This window comes from Salmo trutta, chromosome 19 (assembly GCF_901001165.1).
Source record: "Salmo trutta chromosome 19, fSalTru1.1, whole genome shotgun sequence".
NCBI lineage: Eukaryota > Metazoa > Chordata > Actinopteri > Salmoniformes > Salmonidae > Salmo > Salmo trutta.
In genome coordinates this window covers 22,591,243-22,609,578 of record NC_042975.1, presented here as the reverse complement: position 1 = coordinate 22,609,578, position 18,336 = coordinate 22,591,243, and the positions used below count along the sequence as shown (strand labels likewise).

The 18,336-nt window shown below is 42.5% G+C and overlaps 1 protein-coding gene across 1 annotated transcript in view; it reads right to left on the bottom strand.

Annotated features, from left to right (window-relative positions):
* Positions 1 to 18,073, bottom strand: part of LOC115154178 (endothelial cell-selective adhesion molecule) — a 68,102-nt gene extending 50,029 nt beyond the window's left edge. The window contains exon 1 of the mRNA XM_029700139.1: positions 17,557 to 18,073. Coding sequence (XP_029555999.1) covers positions 17,557 to 17,623 — 67 coding nt within the window. The 5' untranslated portion in view covers positions 17,624 to 18,073. The remainder of the gene's footprint in view (positions 1 to 17,556) is intronic.
* Positions 18,074 to 18,336: the final 263 nt, after the last annotated feature.

Below are 18,336 nucleotides of genomic sequence, written 5' to 3'. Positions count from 1 at the left end.
TGTGTGCTTAGGGCCATTGTCCTGGTGATGAACCTTCACCCCAGTCTGAGGGCCTGAGCGCTCTGAAGCAGGTTTTCATCAAGGATCTCTATACTTTGCTAAATTTATCTTTCCCCTTGACCCTGACTAGTCTCCCAGTCCCTGCCGCTGAAAAACATCCCCACAGCATGATGCTGCCACCATCATGCTTCACCGTGGGGATGGTGCCAGGTTTACTACAGACGTGACGTTTGGCATTCAGGCCTAAGAGTTCAAGCTTGGTTACATCAGACCAGAGAATCTTATTTCTCATGGTCCGAGAGTCTTTAGGTGCCTTTTGGCAAACTGCAAGCGGGCGGTCATGTGCCTTTTACTGAAGAGTGGATTTCGTCTGGCCACTACCATAAAGGCCTGATTGGTGTAGTGTTGCAGAGATGGGAGAATAATCCAGAAGGACAACCATCTCCACAGAGGAACTCTGGAGCTCTGTCAGAGTGACCATCGAGTTCTCAGTCATCTCCCTGACCAAGGCCCTTAGCCCATGATTGCTCAGTTTGGCTGGGCGGCCAGTTCTACCAAGAGTCTTGGTGGTTCCAAACTTCTTCCATTTAAGAATGATGGAGGCCACTGTGTTCTTGGGGACCTTCAATGCTGCAGAAAGTTTTTGGTACCCTTCCCCAGATCTGTGCCGACAATACTGTCTCGGAGCTCTACGGACAATTCCTTCAACCTCATGGCTTGGTTTTTGCTCTGACATGCACGGTCAACTGTGGGACCGTATATAGACAGGTGTGCCTTTCCAAATCATGTCCAATCTATTGAAACATTTACCACAGGTGGACTCCAATCAAGTTTTAGAAACAAAGACGATCAATGGAAACAGGATGCACCGGAGCTCAATTTCAAGTCTTCTGGTAAAGGGTCTGAACACAAAAGGTATCATTTTTCAATTTTTTTATTATTTTTATACATTTGCAAACATTTCTAAAAACCTGGTTTTCACTGTCATTATGGAGTATTGTGTATAGATATATACAAATATTTAATACATTTTAGAATAGAGCTGTAACATAACAAAATGTGGAAAAACTCAAGGGGTCTGAATACTTTCCAAAGGCACTGTAAGTCCTCTTCCCCTGCACAAGGGAAGCTAGGCTATTGGGTTGAGATGGAAATGCTATGGGCCTTCATAGTAGTTTCTCTTATGACCGAGACACACACACACCAAAAGTGGCTAAGATGAGTACTGCAGGAGAGGGGAAAGTAAATACATATCTAGGACCCCCAGTAAAAGACTGTAAAATGTGTGGGCACACACACACACACACCTCTCCCACACCCTGGTGTCTGTTCAGAGTTCTGCCCGTGTGTGGTGCGGTCACTATGCATGAGGCTCCTCCCTTCCCTTCAGATGTGGGAATAGCATGGATCTGCCCTCCTATGTCCCGTGGAGATTTGGGGCCTTGCCCCGCACGCCTATACACTAAAACAAACAAATCACTGATTGAGAGGGATTAGTCGAGCAAAGAAAACTAGGCTGTGTAGACTTAGTTACACCACACCAGCCCCTTTATACACCTTCAAAATGATGGCCACATTATATAATATGTACGAGAGCAGCGGTCAAAAGTTTGCTATGATGCAAGGCTAATGGGGAAATTGTATCAGTGCAGGAAATCAAAACGTGAATGTTTCCTCTGAATAGTCCACATTTGAACTGGATGGGTCACCTGTCTTATTACATATTATTCCTAAAGAAACAAAGATGAATAACCTAGCCATTCAACAATACAGTAGGCTATGTGAATAAATATGTTCGCCACAAACCTATACATTTGCAAACCAACGCAAATTGCCTGCCATCGCATCACCTCAAATCTTAAGACAGTAAATAGAAATATTAATAAATGGTGCTAGAGTCAGTACGTTGTAAACTATTCCGGAAGCAACTGGCTTCGTCTGCACATCTTCGAGGCATTAATAAGGTTGTGTGTCAGACGTTTTCATTTTTTTTTTTTTTTTTATTGTTGTAGAGGTGCAATCATGTGAATGGCATGAAATGTACCTTACTTTTCTGTTGGCAAAATGTATGGTAGGTGTTCGGTTGGCTGACGGGGCCACCTCCACTCTTCATGGGTCTGTGACTTATCTGCACCGAGCAGGGTTCAGAAAGGCTGCTGCTCACTACTGGAAGTATCGCAGCCAGTACTGAGGTGGTCCCGCTTTCATTTCAAAAATAGGTATTTGACGTTATTTATGTGGCCGTTCATTTCTCCAAATGGTATTCATGAAGCATTGCTCCGGTGGTAAGGCTTATTAGTCTAAATTTGTTCCATTTTCAGAAGTCATATCCATGGTGTTCCTTTTTTCTGGTTATGTCCTACACACATCTTTCACCGGTCTCTAAGTAATTCTGGACTAGAGTCTTCCTGTATCTGTACGTTAGAACATGTGTGGCTAGGGCTGCTAAAGCACACTGTATCCTCATTGCGTTGGGAGGTAATTTCAATGTAATTTTTATTGGAGAGTTCATTTTATGTTGACTTAAGTGTAACAGCTGTAAAATATTAGATGTGTTTAAGTGTCTGAGGATGACAAAGACTTGGCTAGTGATATAAAGTCAAAACAATGTTAAGACAAAATAAAGTATAAACTGGACCAGGCGAGTCAGTGAGTCTCATCCACCACCATAAGATTACACAGTAGACACTTCCCATCCCCCTAATACTATATCATTACACACACACACACACACACACACACACACACACACACACACACACACACACACACACACACACACACACACACACACACACACCTACCCCCCCCCCATCACAAAGCCAAAATATTTAAGTGCCTATGGTAGTAGGTGCCAGGCACACTGGCTTCAGTGTGTCAAGAACTGCAATGCTGCTGGGTTTTTCACCCGCAACAGTTTACCATGCGTATCAAGAATGGTCCACCACCCAAAGGACATCCAGCAAACTTGACAACTGTGGGAAGCATTGGAATCAACATGGGCCAGCATCCCTTTTTAACACTTTTGACACCTTGTAGAGTCCACAAATTGAGGCTGTTCTGAGGGCAAAAGTGGATACAACTTAATATTAGGAATGTGTTCCTAATGTTTTGTACACTCAGTGTATAACCGTACACCCAACTTTGAAGTCTTCAAGGAAAACAATCCCAATCTCTGATAATGATAAGACTCAACAATAACACTGGACTACCGGTTCGTCTATCGTCACGTGGAAGTCGCAACATTGTGCCTTTAGATCCGTATTGCTTTATATCAGTATTCCAAAAGAAAGACATAGTAGCCGTGTTCCCTATGATTGGCAGGTAATGGGCGAAACAGTTCATCTGAAGGAGTAGGGTCTCTTGGTCAAGTGGAGGGATAATTAGACTGAATTATTGAAAGCTTGTCAAGGAAAATAATATTGTGGGATGTCCTTGACAGCGACATGGCTATTTTTACACTGGCAGTGAAGACCGATGAGGCGATGAGCCTCCTAGCACTGTTAGGGGCCTGATAATTTCTCGTTGAGAAATGAGGCGATATGTCTTCCTTAGGTCTTCTTTGATGACAGGTAATGTTAGGGGGTAATACTGTTGCCATTTAGGAATCTGAAAATGTGTTATTAACTGCGATGGGAGGTTATTATTTTCGGTGACGAATTCAACCGCCGAGGTGGGGAGACCCAGAGTGATTAAGGAGGAGATTAAAAGGAAGAGTATGAGACAGCCAGTCGTGTCACCCGAGAGGACATGGGCAAAATGAAGAGAGATAAATGGATGAAACTCAGAGTCGCTGGTGGTGAGCGGGTTGCAATGGAAGAGCAAATAGCGGTAGGGTATGCAAAGAGCGTTATGGGGACTGATTAGAAGTTGGTCTCTGAATGTAACTTGGATGATTGCTGCATTGCATTTCAACAGTGCTTTCTCATCACATGGATCTGTGAGACTGTTCGAGTTTGGGTGTGTCTGTGAATGTGTGCGTACTCCTGCCCAGTTCAGGATAACAGTCAAAACCAAACAATCTTCTGGGGATTCAAGTATTACTGCTTTCTGTCAAGCCTCATCTCAAAATGAGTGCAATTATGCAGCATCACGGGTCACGACAAGTCTGTCCTGGGTAGAGGCTGAGACCAGGTCAAATACTGTGTCATGGATATATTTCAGGGCAAAGAGTTGGTGTGGAAACCCAAACAAGATCTAAACCAAGTGGCCCACTAACCTAGCTAACTGAGCTTAATGACTAGGTTAATGGACATGACTCCCATGGATCGTAACTCCCTGAGAAATCAATCGCTGTAATGAACAGTCACTAATGAAGTTCCAAAACGTCAATGACCATGTTGAGACCAACAAATGGCCGACCATTACACTTGGTCTTTGCATAAACCGTTTGTCTCAGTACAAAGCATTTGTAATGTACACGTTATAAGCCCCATTTGTGGCTGTCTAAACCTACAGTAGCAGAGCACACCCATTTACCTACAGATCTTATGCATATTTTTGAATCCCCATGCTCAAGGTGGCTAGTTCCCCCTCAGGGAAATGTATTATTTGTACTGAGGTTGGTTAACAGTAGCATTTACATTTTTTCTGGCAAGTGGAAGGAAAATCATTGAATTCACACTAATCTAGACTGCCTCCAGACTTAATCCTAATAGATCCTGTTTAGCATTCAGTTTAAAAACGTCTACCTCTTCAAAAGACATCCAGAGAGATTATGGAGGCTCTCTGTGTGGTACGGTGCTGTGCCTTTGTAGGCTACTGTAGATGCATACATAAAAAGCAAGAAACCACCAAAACGAGGGGAAATTCCTCAATCGCTAGCAGAAGGGGACAAACCAAAAAGGCAGAGAAAGATATAGGGGAGGAGGAAGCGTTCAAAGAGAGGTTTGGGAATCACTGCTTTATGCTAATGCAACGTCTTACAAAGGTATAGCATAGTTTGCATTTAGTTTAGACATTTATTTTTTATCACTTCCTAATACAGCAAGGGAAGCTACTGAAGCCAACATGGCCATTCAAAACTGAAAGGGGCCACAGCAACGTTGACTAAACAGTTGGCGACAATGATGGAAAAGTCAACCCCAGAGGCAAATAGTCCTCAAATCAATGCCTTTAGTGGCCATTTAATTCTGGTTGGCTATGGTCTCTACTACAAGTGATGACAGAAAGTGACTTCTGGGCCCAAAAACAGCTTATCAAGCACTTCCTTTGGCAAGGGTCAAGGAAATTACATTTGTGCAATACTATTTTACTGAGAATTTTTAGGGAAACCACCAATACACTCGAGGTTCCTAATTTGATTAGCACTCCATGTTTTATCTCAAGGCTGCAGTCACTTCTCTGTAGAATTAAGGAGTATGATTTAATTATGACAATTCTCAGACAACAATGACAGATTGAGATTGATAGAAATGGTAAAATGGAGACATCTTTCATACTTCTCTGCACAAGGAGCACATTATACAATGTGTACAGCACACTGACGATGCCTTACATAAACAACAATTACAGGTTAAAGTGAGAAAGCTGCACCTCCGAGCCCCACACACACACTATGGCTCCAGAGGACTGTTGTGTGACCAAAAACCACAAATCCTATAATTACACAGCACCATGGAAAGGCTGAGAGGACTGGAGGGAAGGTAAGAGCAAATAAAAAAAATTAAAAAAAGGTTAAAGCCACAAAGTAAAGGCTTGCCTATGGATCTATATAACACCCACACACTACTTGCTTTCACCTCCTTTCCCAGCTTGTTTTCAGTGTATTGAGGTGTACTTGTTTTAACCTCATGGCTGACCTGAGATGTGCTGATGAGACACTTGAGCTCCAGCCCTCTGGGGAGGGAGAGGAGGGAGGCTGACCTGTCCCCCCTGGGGTAAAGTTCTGCTGAGCAGGCAGAGGGGCAAGCTGTGACAGGTGTGAAAGATATGCAAGATGCTACTGACTATGGAGGAGCTGGACCGAGGAAAGTGCGTGGTATACAAATGTATGGGAGGCAGAGGGGTTGAAGGTGTATGATGGGTGCGGAGCACAGCGACGTGACCCTTGGAGCAGCTCCTAGCCCACTTTACCCAGTGCCGCTTGATGACCTACTCCGCCTCACGAGGAAAATGCAGCATCCACTCTGCCCTGGGGAGGGCTTCACTTAATAGTGTGGATATTGTGGCTGCTACAGTGCTGGTGCAAAAGCTGGAGTGCACACACACAACCCCCTCCCTCTCAAAAAATGCAACATGTAAAGTGTTGGTCCCATGTTTCATGAGCTGAAATAAAAAAAGATCCCAGAAATGTTCTATACGTACAAAAGTTTGTGCACTAATTTGTTTACATCTCTGCTAGTGAGCATTTCCTTTTTTTGCCAAGATAATCCATCCCTTTGACAGGTGTGGCATATCAAGAAGCTGATTAAACAGCATGACCATTACACAGGTGACCCTTGTGCTGGGGACAATAAAAGGCCACAAAATGTGAAGTTGTGTCAACATAATGCCACAGATGTCTTAAAATTGAGGCAGCGTACAATTGTCCACCAGAGCTGTTGCCAGAAAATTGGATGTTCATTTCTCTACCTTAAACTGCCTCATTTTAGAGAATTTGGCAGTATGTCCAAGTGGCTTCACAAGCGTAGACCACGTGTATGAGGTTGTGTGGGCGAGCAGTTTACCGATGTGAACAGAGTGCCACATGGGGTTAAGGTATGGGCAGGCATAAGCTACGGACAACGAAAACAATTGCATTTTAATACCGTAACTAGATCCTGAGGCCCATGGTTCTGCCATTCATACACCGCCATCAATTCATGTTTCAGCATGATAATGCACGGCCCCATGTCGCAAGGATCTGTACACAATTCCTGGAAGCTGAAAATGTCCCAGTCCTTGGCCTGCATACTCAAACATGTCGCCCATTCAGCATGTTTTGGATGCTCTAGATCGACATGTACGACAGTGTGTTCCAGTTCCCGCCAATATCCAGCAACTTCGCACAGCCATTGAGGAGTGGGACAACATTCCAATCAACAGCCTGCTCAACTCTATGCGAAGGAGAGGTGTCACGCTGCATGAGGCAAATGGTGGTCACACCAGACACTCACTGATTTTCTGATCCACGCCCCTACCCATTTATTTTTTTTAAACGGTATCTGTATTCCCAGTCATGTGAAATCCATAGATTAGGGCCTAATGAAAAACAACAATTTCCAAGATTTTTGCTGAATTTATATTTTTTGTTTAAGAGAGAGATTCAACAGAACTATTGCAATGCTATTCCCTCCTGCCTGTAAGGCTCTAGTCTAGCTAGCTGGGGCTTTCAGAGAGGTCAAACATTTTTTTATAACTAACCCAATATAGATAGCCTGTCGCTTCCAATAGGCGCAAATTAATCATAGTGGGCAGAACAAGCATGGATGTGGGCAGAGCCAAGCACCAGCTAGTGAGATCATATTGGCATGTTCTAGCATGTATTTGCATATTGTTCTCTGACATTTCCTGTATGCTGCAGTAGGAGGATTGGCTGATGGAGCCTGGGCCTTGATTTGCAGAGGATTTCAGAGGACATTAGTCATTTTATAGCAGAGGGGAGACAGTGGGGTTTTGCCCATAAAGGAAATCCAGGCATAAGGCACATTTATCCAATTCCTATTAAATCGGACTCAGATTCCAAGCTATATCATCTGTCCCAACCAGAATGACAAATAGGGGACAAGGGATAAGATTAACACTGGTATCCACCCTTCATTCATCAAAACAACGCATGTTTGTAAGGGGTGTAGGGGATTCAGCTTGGGGGGGGGGGGGACCTACGCAGAGGTCAAGATGACACTTCAACTATTATTTTAAACACCAGTTTAATGGTTTGTCATAGTAAAACAAAAAAAAAGGGACAAACCACAAACTTAGCTTGCACATGAAAATATACGATTATCACCATTTGATATCAACTGCGCTATCATAATGGTTAATCAATTAGATGTATATAACACTTTCCAGTAGCTCAAAGCAATTTACATAGTTTGGGGAGGAGAAATGTCAGACCCAACAAAAGACCGGGATACTGTTCAATAGTAGCTACCCAAGTATCCAGATAACCCGTTATTATAGTGATTAGGTGAGTGTGCACGAAACAAGTTACAGCGGGTTGTAGTGAACAGAAATCCCAGCTCATTTGACAGAATAGACAGTCTACAGAGGGGGTTAGCGCACTTGAAATAAAGACCAGAGTCCAGAGTTCAATTATCACAGTAGTTGTGAGTCCATAAACTACACTGCTCAAAAAAATAAAAAGGGAACACTAAAATAACACATCCTAGATCTGAATGAAATAATCTTATTAAATACTTTTTTCTTTACATAGTTGAATGTGCTGACAACAAAATCACACAAAAAGAATCAATGGAAATCCAATTTATCAACCCATGGAGGTCTGGATTTGGAGTCACACTCAAAATTAAAGTGTAAAACCACACTACAGGCTGATCCAACTTTGATGTAATGTCCTTAAAACAAGTCAAAATGAGGCTCAGTAGTGTGTGTGGCCTCCACGTGCCTGTATGACCTCCCTACAACGCCTGGGCATGCTCCTGATGAGGTGGCGGATGGTCTCCTGAGGGATCTCCTCCCAGACCTGGACTAAAGCATCCGCCAACTCCTGGACAGTCTGTGGTGCAACGTGGCGTTGGTGGATGGAGCGAGACATGATGTCCCAGATGTGCTCAATTGGATTCAGGTCTGGGGAACGGGCGGGCCAGTCCATAGCATCAATGCCTTCCTCTTGCAGGAACTGCTGAGGTCCACATGAGGTCTAGCATTGTCTTGCATTAGGAGGAACCCAGGGCCAACCGCACCAGCATATGGTCTCACAAGGGGTCTGAGGATCTCATCTCGGTACCTAATGGCAGTCAGGCTACCTCTGGCGAGCCCATGGAGGGCTGTGCGGCCCCCCAAAGAAATGCCACCCCACACCATGACTGACCCACCGCCAAACCGGTCATGCTGGAGGATGTTGCAGGCAGCAGAACGTTCTCCACGGCATCTCCAGACTCTGTCATGTCTGTCACATGTGCTCAGTGTGAACCTGCTTTCATCTGTGAAGAGCACAGGGCGCCAGTGGCGAATTTGCCAATCTTGGCGTTCTCTGGCAAATGCCAAACGTCCTGCACTGTGTTGGGCTGTAAGCACAACCCCCACCTGTGGACGTCGGGCCCTCGTACCACCCTCATGGAGTCTGTTTCTGACCGTTTGAGCAGACACATGCACATTTGTGGCCTGCTGGAGGTCATTTTGCAGGGCTCTGGCAGTGCTCCTCCTGCTCCTCCTTGCACAAAGGCGGAGGTAGCGGTCCTGCTGCTGGGTTGTTGCCCTCCTGATGTGCTGGCCTGTCTCCTGGTAGCGCCTCCATGCTCTGGACACTACGCTGACAGACACAGCAAACCTTCTTGCCACAGCTCACATTGATGTGCCATCCTGGATGAGCTGCACTACCTGAGCCACTTGTGTGGGTTGTAGACTCCGTCTCATGCTACCACTAGAGTGAAAGCACCACCAGCATTCAAAAGTGACCAAAACATCAGCCAGGAAGCATAGGAACTGAGAAGTGGTCTGTGGTCACCACCTGCAGAACCACTCCTTTATTGGGGGTGTCTTGCTAATTGCCTATAATTTCCACCTGTTGTCTATTCCATTTGCACAACAGCATGTGACATTTGTCAATCAGTGTTGCTTCCTAAGTGGACAGTTTGATTTCACAGAAGTGTGATTGACTTGGAGTGACATTGTGTTGTTTAAGTGTTCCCTTTATTTTTTTGAGCAGTGTAGTTTAAATAACATCTGAGGTAGACAACTGTCAGTATTATTAATTCTAAATAATAATCAATCATGCTCACACACACACACCAGTAACTCCATGTAAGCCTACTGTGCATTTAAGAGGGATTTCATAATGTTCTCGCTCTCTCTCCCTTCCCCCACCCCACTCAGTCCCTCAGCGTTTTTAAGGACGAGTGACAGCGTGTCAGGAGAATATAATGTCGCAGCTGGAATCTGATGGATGACAACATCTGTCCTTGTCATCTCAGTTGATGACCTATTAGTTCTTATGCCGCACTTCCTGTAATGCTTCCTAAAAGGCAGATCGATATGGGAGAGGCTTGACATCAGCAGCCTGTCGGGATGCGTAAACTGAGAGTCGATAACAAAGCAGCTTGACAGCCTGTCATGTCATCCGATAAGCTTGAAGGTGTGTAAATAGTCATTAGTAACCAGATTGTCACTGACCAAAATTATTCTGTGGCTTTGACATGTAATTTTAAGACATTTCATTAGGAGTCGGAAGAGCCCTTTCAAAACCAGTATAGCCCATCTATAAATATCTCCCGGCATTTGTTTGGCGTCTTCAGAAGGATATACTATACCGTACCGAGGAACAAATTAATTGTTAGCCATAAAAACATTGCAGGAGACTCAAAATAACACTCAGTCCTCTATATGCAAGCAATATACAATAACATTTTTCTCAGGAAAGATTAACACAGCAGTCATGAATCACTCACTAATGGGGGCAATAATGTGAAAGCTATAGTAAGCATAGCCCTCCTCTGCCCATCGGTAGTGCTGGCTCAGTCCATTTCCTTTTCCAGAAAAGAAGATGGAGAGGAATGGGCAAAGGGAGAGTGGGAGGTAGAGAGGGGGAGCAAGAAAGAGGGGAGAGTGGGTGTGTCTTTAAGGGAAGCCATAGGCCAGGCTCAGTGTTGGGACTTGGGAAAGTCGCCCACTGCTTTTCTCATGACCCCTGGCCAGCGTGGAGTCTGCCGTACTTCGTGGGACAGTGCATGCCGGGAGTCGTAGAGCAGAGCAGCAGGAAAGTGACGTCTGTCTGAGACAGTCGTCCGGGGGATGGCCTGTGTGGCAGAAGCCACTAGTTGGGCTGAGTTTCATTCGAAAAGGTTGCCCCCTCCCCCTCTGCCCACATTCGCTCCCTCTGTGGATCAGAGATCACTATAGCAGGGCTCCAGACTGCGACCATGTAGGCACATTTTGTAAATCCTTTGACTTGGCTGTGAGAGTTACATCTTTAATTGGTTGCATCAGAAAGCTGCACATTCTACATAGTCACCTCACGCAAACTGTCACATGTTTGGGGAGAGACTAAAACCATGATTTGTTCAAACAATAATGTGCATTATCATCAATTAAAAGTATCTGCACTGATCCTGTTTCGCTGGGGCCTGCTGCTGTGATGAGCGAGCCACTCACTCCCCCTCTTCCTCCCGCACCGGGAGAAAAAGAAAATGCATTCATTGTAGGCTATAACATTTCATAATCCAATTGACTGAGAAAGTTTGATGCACAAATATCATATCCCCAATACATGCCAACAGCTCACCATTGCAATAACAGGAGAGGTTAGCAATTTTTTGGGAGGGGGTATGATGGGAGTCTTAACTTTCGCAATCACTCATTCAGAACTATCAATAATCATGGCAGTATGCACATTAATTTAGAAATTATTAGAAATATATTATATTCTTATTTAGAATAAAAAAAGTGACAAAAAAATAAAGAATACATTGACTTAGTTTTTATTGGACACAAAATATGTACAAAAAAAGTGCTGTAATTTCTAAATGGTTCATCTGATACGTATGAAAATCCCTCAAATTAAAGCTGACAGTCTGCACTTCATCCTCAGCCATTGTATCATTTCAAACCCAAAGTGCTGGAGTACAGAGCAAAAAATAACAATAAAGTGTCACTATCCCAATACTTTTAGAGCTCACTGTATATGCGAGAGGCAATACACAGGATCACAACTGACCACGGTTCTCTTGGACTCGAAATTAGACAACCCTCATTTCACCTTGTAAGAACAAGTGCCACAGGTTGTTGTTCTTAGTCATTACATCTGTAATAAAAGTCCAGATAAAACCGCAATCCCCTGTGACAAATTAAAAGCATACCAGTTGCTCGAGTCCCACACAAGGCACCAGCGACTTCAAATTGGGCCTGTAATTCAGGCTCTAAACACAGGGCCTTTGGCAAGCCTTCAGTCCATATTATTTTAAGAAATAAGCAATTAGAGATAAGGCAAAGTTATAACTTTGATCGATTGCATTCCAGAGTCCTCCCCTCAGTGGTCTTGGGGTATTTTGGGATGTGGGGATTGACAGGGGAACAATTACAAATAATAAGTAGACTGCAAATTGACCGCAAGAAGACCAAGCAGATATGTTTGACTAAAACAATCATTTTAAACCTTGCTTACATTTATATACGATCACATCTCTATTATGTGTGAGAATACTGTAGAACAGATTACAATTAAAATCACTTGGAGCAGATTTCCTGGTGTTTACATTCTTATGTCTGTCCCCCCCACAACCCCTCAAAAAACAAAAATGTAAACTTAGTTTTTTTGCTCAGAAAACTTTGATCAAGATTACTATTTTTTTTTAAAGGCACTGAAGTAGGTGAACTGGGAATTGCGTCTTCAGGGACGAGTCTCCAATCATCAAGCTCAATGGGATGATCTTGTTAAATAAGTCAGTCCTTTGTGGAGAACACCTGGAAAACAAATTAAGATCCTCTCTTCCCAGGGATGGTGTGTTTGGAATGGAAGATTAATTGCACAGAGATTGGCTTGGCTCTCGGATAAAGTGGGCTCCATACACCATGGTTGTGAACAACAGGTTCCATAAGGGACCTGTAATTTGGTTTTAATCGGGTGTTCACACACCCCAAAACCTGTTCTCCGTTTCGACACATGGTCCACAATGTCACACACAGAACATGTGCAACTTCATTGCACATAATGTCAATCAATGTCTCTAGAAACAGGGGAGTGATAAATCGTTCTGGCAGAACATTAATGAGGATAGTCATTATCGTCGAGCTGGGTAATATTAACATTTGCTTGTGCACTGTCAGTTTATCAGTTAGGACTGTATTGGTGTCATCAACCAGCGTGTTGCTTGTTCCATCTCCCTATCACATCGTCTAACAAGTATAGCATTTTGAATTGAAATTATTTATTGTTCATAAAATATAAGTAAAAAGGTCATTCAAATTAGGTCTAAGTGCAGTTGAAGTCAGAAGTTTTCATACACCTTAGCCAAATACATTTTAACTCCGTTTCACAATTCCTGACATTTAATCCAGGTAAAAATTCCCTGTCTTAGGTCAGTTAGGATCACCACTATTTTAAGAATGTGAAATGTCAATAGTAGAGAGAATTATATTTCAGCATTTATTACATTCCCAGTGGGTCAGAAGTTTACATACACTCAATTAGTATCTGGGAGCATTGCCTTTAAATTGTTTAACTTGGGTCAAACGTTTCTGATCGTCTTCCACAAGCTTCCCACAATAAGTTGGGTGAATTTTGGCCCATTCCTCCTGACAGAGCTGGTGTAACTGAGTCAGGTTTGTAGGCCTCCTTGCTCGCACACGCTTTTTCAGTTCTGCCCACAAATTTTCTACGGGATTGAGATCAGGGCTTTGTAATGGCCCCTCCAATACCATGACTGTCATCCTTAAGCCATTTTGCCACAACTTTAGAAGTATGCTTGGGATCATTATCCATTTGGAAGACCCATTTGCAACCAAGCTTTAGCTTCCAGACTGATGTCTTGAGATGTTGCTTCAATATATCAACATCATTTTAATCTATTTTGTGAAGTGCACCAGTCCCTCCTACAGCAAAGCACTCCCACAACATGATTCTGCCACCCACGCGCTTCACAGTTGGGATGGTGTTCTTCGGCTTGCAAGCATCCCCCTTTTCCCTCTAAACATAATGATGGTCATTATCGCCAAACAGTTCCATTTTTGTTTCATCAGACCAGAGGACATTTCTCCAAAAGTACGATCTTTGTCCCCATGTGCCGTTGCAAACCGTAGTATGGCTATTTTAAATGGTGGTTTTGGAGCAGTGGCTTCTTCCTTGCTGAGCAGCCTTTCAGGTTATGTCGCTATAGGACTCGTTTTACTGTGGATATAGATAATTTTGTATCTGTTTCCTCCGGCATCTTCACAAGGTCCTTTGCTGTTGTTCTGGGATTGATTTGCACTTTTCGCAACAAAGTACATTAATCTCTAGGAGACAGAACGCGTCTCCTTCCTGAGCAGTATGACGGCTGCGTGGTTCCATGGTGTTTATACTTGCGTACTATTGTTTGTACAGATGAACGTGGTACCTTCAGGCGTTTGGAAATTGCTCCCAAGGATGAATCAGACTTGTGAGATCTACAATCTTTCGGAGGTCTTGGCTGATTTCTTGATTTTCCAATTATGTCAAGCAAAGAGGCACTGAGTTTGAAGATGGGCCTTAAAATACATCCACAGGTACACCTCCAATTGACTCAAATGATGTCAATTAGCCTATCAGAAGCTTCTAAGGCCATGACATCATTTTCTGGAATTTTCCAAGCTGTTTAAAGGCACAGTCAACCTAGTGTATGTAAACTTCTGACCCACTGGAATTGTGATACAGTGAATTAATCTGTCTGTAAACAATTGTTGGAGAAATTACTTGTGTCATTAACAAAGTAGATGTCCTAACCAACTTTCCCAAAAATGTGTGGAACGGTTGAAAAAACGAGTTAACGATGCCAACATAAGTTTATGTAAACTGCCAACTTCAACCGTATATTCTCCATATACATTACTGATCCAAATTATCCAGATAACCCTGAACCACCTCTTGCGATCAGACTGAAAGAGCAAAAAGCTTTCAAGTGTAACAATACTTGTACAGCTTTCCTTTGACCCACCTTACCCACTGCAGTAATTAGCAAAAACAAGTCCAGGGACATCAAGTTGTGGGCGAAAAAAATGAAACTCATTTATTTTTGGAATGAGATTTTGTAAAGTACTGGAAACACCACAAGGTCATTTAAACAATTACAACATAATTATGTAGTCAACCAATTGAACTGAGACTAATGGAATTCAAATGAGTTAAACCAAAACGACTGGGATCTGACTTGACAATCCTAATTCATTTAGGGATCTCGGGACAATGTAACTAACACAATGTGATGGTCCTATGAAATATGATTACTGTATGTCTTATAGTACCTGACATGGCAACATGTCCTGCTGTGTTGAAAGAACAGAGAGCATGCTAAAGTTCCAAATTAAAGAAACCTAGATTCTAAATGACCAACTGCGCAAGAAGCTGCCATGAAAACAACAATGCTGGCGCCTGGCTTGATAGTATTTTAATGGCATGGGATGCCACACACACACACGCTGTGCAGCAGTGTACTAACAATACTCATTAGTCTAATGTAGCCTACTTTACTTTAACTCCAGACTTCAGTTCCAAGGCACTAGTTTTCCCAACTTCATACACAAAACTAATTTACATTACCCATTACTCAATCATTTCATTGAAAAGGCAAAAAAAACACCACCACATGTTATCCTGTTTTCAATAACACAATTAAATTCCTTACATGACTAATTATGACACATAGCCATAGGGATGAAGGCATGCCAGGAGATGGCTACAGATTGTTACACCAGATAATGTGATTTTACCACAGAGTTTTGGTATCCAGTACTGGGAGTTACAGTTTAAGTACCGTTTGGTGTAGCACAGAATTTTAGACCAACCAAGTCGCCCACACATGCATCTTCTAAAATGTACGTGTCCAACAATGTTTGTGCCGCCATATTTTAAAGAGAATCTCTCATTGATTGAGACAGGTGGTGCTGCATGTCATGATGACACTCACCTGTCTCGGTCAAAGAGAGAAGATTTGAAATAGACAAGATGGCGGCGTACACATTGCTGGATTACTTCATGGAGAATTTATTTTAGTAACGGAGCATTTTCTAGATTCAAAACGAACCACCTGCAACTGGACACAGACATTTTAGAAGATACATGTTTGGCCGCATCGAGAATGAAGATGTATAGCCAAGTTAAAAAGGGACATTTCTAAAATGTTCAACTTCATATTCATCTTTCCAGCACCACCCCAACATCATGTGAAAATGGCACATTTCTATGTTCTGCAATAAAACAGATACAAGTAGTGTTTCCAATGACATCAACCAATTAGTAGGCAATGCCTACTCATAATTGGTTAAAATCACAATGCACAACAATGTAGTCATTGGAAACACTTTACTACAAAACAGACTCACAATTTTCACTTATGTTGGGGTGGTGCTGGAGATGATGAATACAACATTACCCTTCAAGGTTGGTCGAACATTATCTGTGCTACACCAAACAGTACCTAACCTGTAACTCCAAGTAATGTATACAAGAACATAGTGTTATCACATTAGCTGGTGTAACAATCTGTAGCTTGCCCAGAGAATGAGCCATCTTCCTATTAGCAGGATGCTATTCACAACCATTTCCTCCCATAATTTGGCCCTCTGGGGACACACCTGCTGTAGAGTCAAACAGCTGAAGTAAAGGCCGAAAACTCACGTTGAGAAATATGTATTATAATAGCAGTAAGTCCGACAGGTTATTGTTCAGCTACCTAGCAGTTTTTTTCTGCACTTCATACTCAAGACACGAGTGTGAGGATAGATTGTATTAACCATGTGTCAAGGAATGAGTCCTTGTAATACTCCTTACTATTTGAAATACTATTGGCAATGCCTCACCTTGTTAAGGTGAAATAAGCTAAGGGTGAGATTGTCTGCATCAGCACATGTGATTGTTTTGGAAACAAAAGGGTATAAACTGAAGGAAGGATAAATATTTGACAAAAACATTACCGATTTAAAATTGTTGGTTAGTTAAAGTGTACAATATTTTGAAGTGTGACCAATTCTAAAACCATAGACAAATGGCAGACTTTAAAAAAAATGTTTTTACATGACCAATAAACACAGAATTAGTACCATAATTAGGGTTGCAAAATTCCAGTAAACTTTCCCAAAATTACAAGGACTTCTAGAAAACCTGATTGGAGGATTGCTGGATTTCCTGTTATTCCCTCTTTATTCCAGTTCTTTCAACCAGGATATCTGGAAAACCTGAGAATGTGGGTAAAGTTACTGGAATTTTGCAATCCTAGCACCATTATCTTATTTATGTTTTAAGGTTTTATTTAAAACGTGGTTAAATTGTAAGAGTAATCTCACTAGTATGACCAAGACCGTTGATGTTATAATGCTAGACAGTGACGAAACAACACTTTGCTGTTCAGGCAGTGTCTGTCCATCTAATAAAGGAATTATTTCTCCCTGCCTCAGCCAGCAGAACTATGCATAACACACTTGTTTCAAATACCATGGAAAACAAACCGGTGTTTCAGATTTAAATCAGAATGTTAAATTGGTGAACATTAATCGTCCACTTCTCCATATTTCATTGATTCATTTTAGTATTACTAGCTATTAGGTCTTGTAGGTTCATGTCATTCAGAGGCACCAAGAAAATTGTTTCTGTTGTCGGTGTTGTTAGCGCGACAATATTTGGTTGGTTACAAACACCTTAAAAATATCCACAATAAGCTATTGAAAATCAACTACCACTTAAGGGGAAAAAATGCCGTTAATTCAAACTCAAAATGACCATTGTCTTACCTGGAAAATACAAGAGAAATGCAAGTGACAGCAAGGTGCCAAATTTCCGCTTAGTATACGTCTCCATAGTTCAGTATGCGCCTTCGGTCACCCCACAATCGCTGTTTCCAGTCGTAATGTATACGGTCTCCCCGTTATCTGTGCGCAATTTCACTTTGGGTAATGTGGTGAAGTCTTTCAATTTGCTTCCTTCCGCCAGAGAAAAGACAAGGGGTAGCGCGTTTACAGTAGGCAATGTAACCTCAGCGGCAGTTGACGTGACACAGACTCGCGTTTGGCGTTTAGCATCGGGCGCGAGGAATTATTCCAGTGAACTACTTCGGCAAGTGAACAAGCCTACAAAAAATTGTCTTCCTTCAACTTTCCCTTTTACCTTTGGAATATTTGGATAAAACAGTTGTCATCATGAGAAAGCTCTGCCCTGCCACCTCAACGAGCAACACCCTCTCGGAATTCCTCGCGCACTACCGGTGCAGCAGTTCTATTTAAGCATTAATGCCGGAGGAGATGTGGTATATGGCCAATATACCACGGCTAATGGCTGTTCTTGCTCTCAACGCAATGTTGAGTGCCTGGATACAGCCATTAGCTATGGTATATTGGTCATATATATCCTATACCACAAACTCCATAGGTGCCTTATTGCTATTATAATCTGGTTACCAACTTAATTAAAACAGTAAAAAGTATTTTTTTTGTCATACCCATGGTATATGGTCAGAGAACCCATGGCTTTCAGCCAATCTGCATTCAGGGCTCAAACGACCCAGTTTATAATCC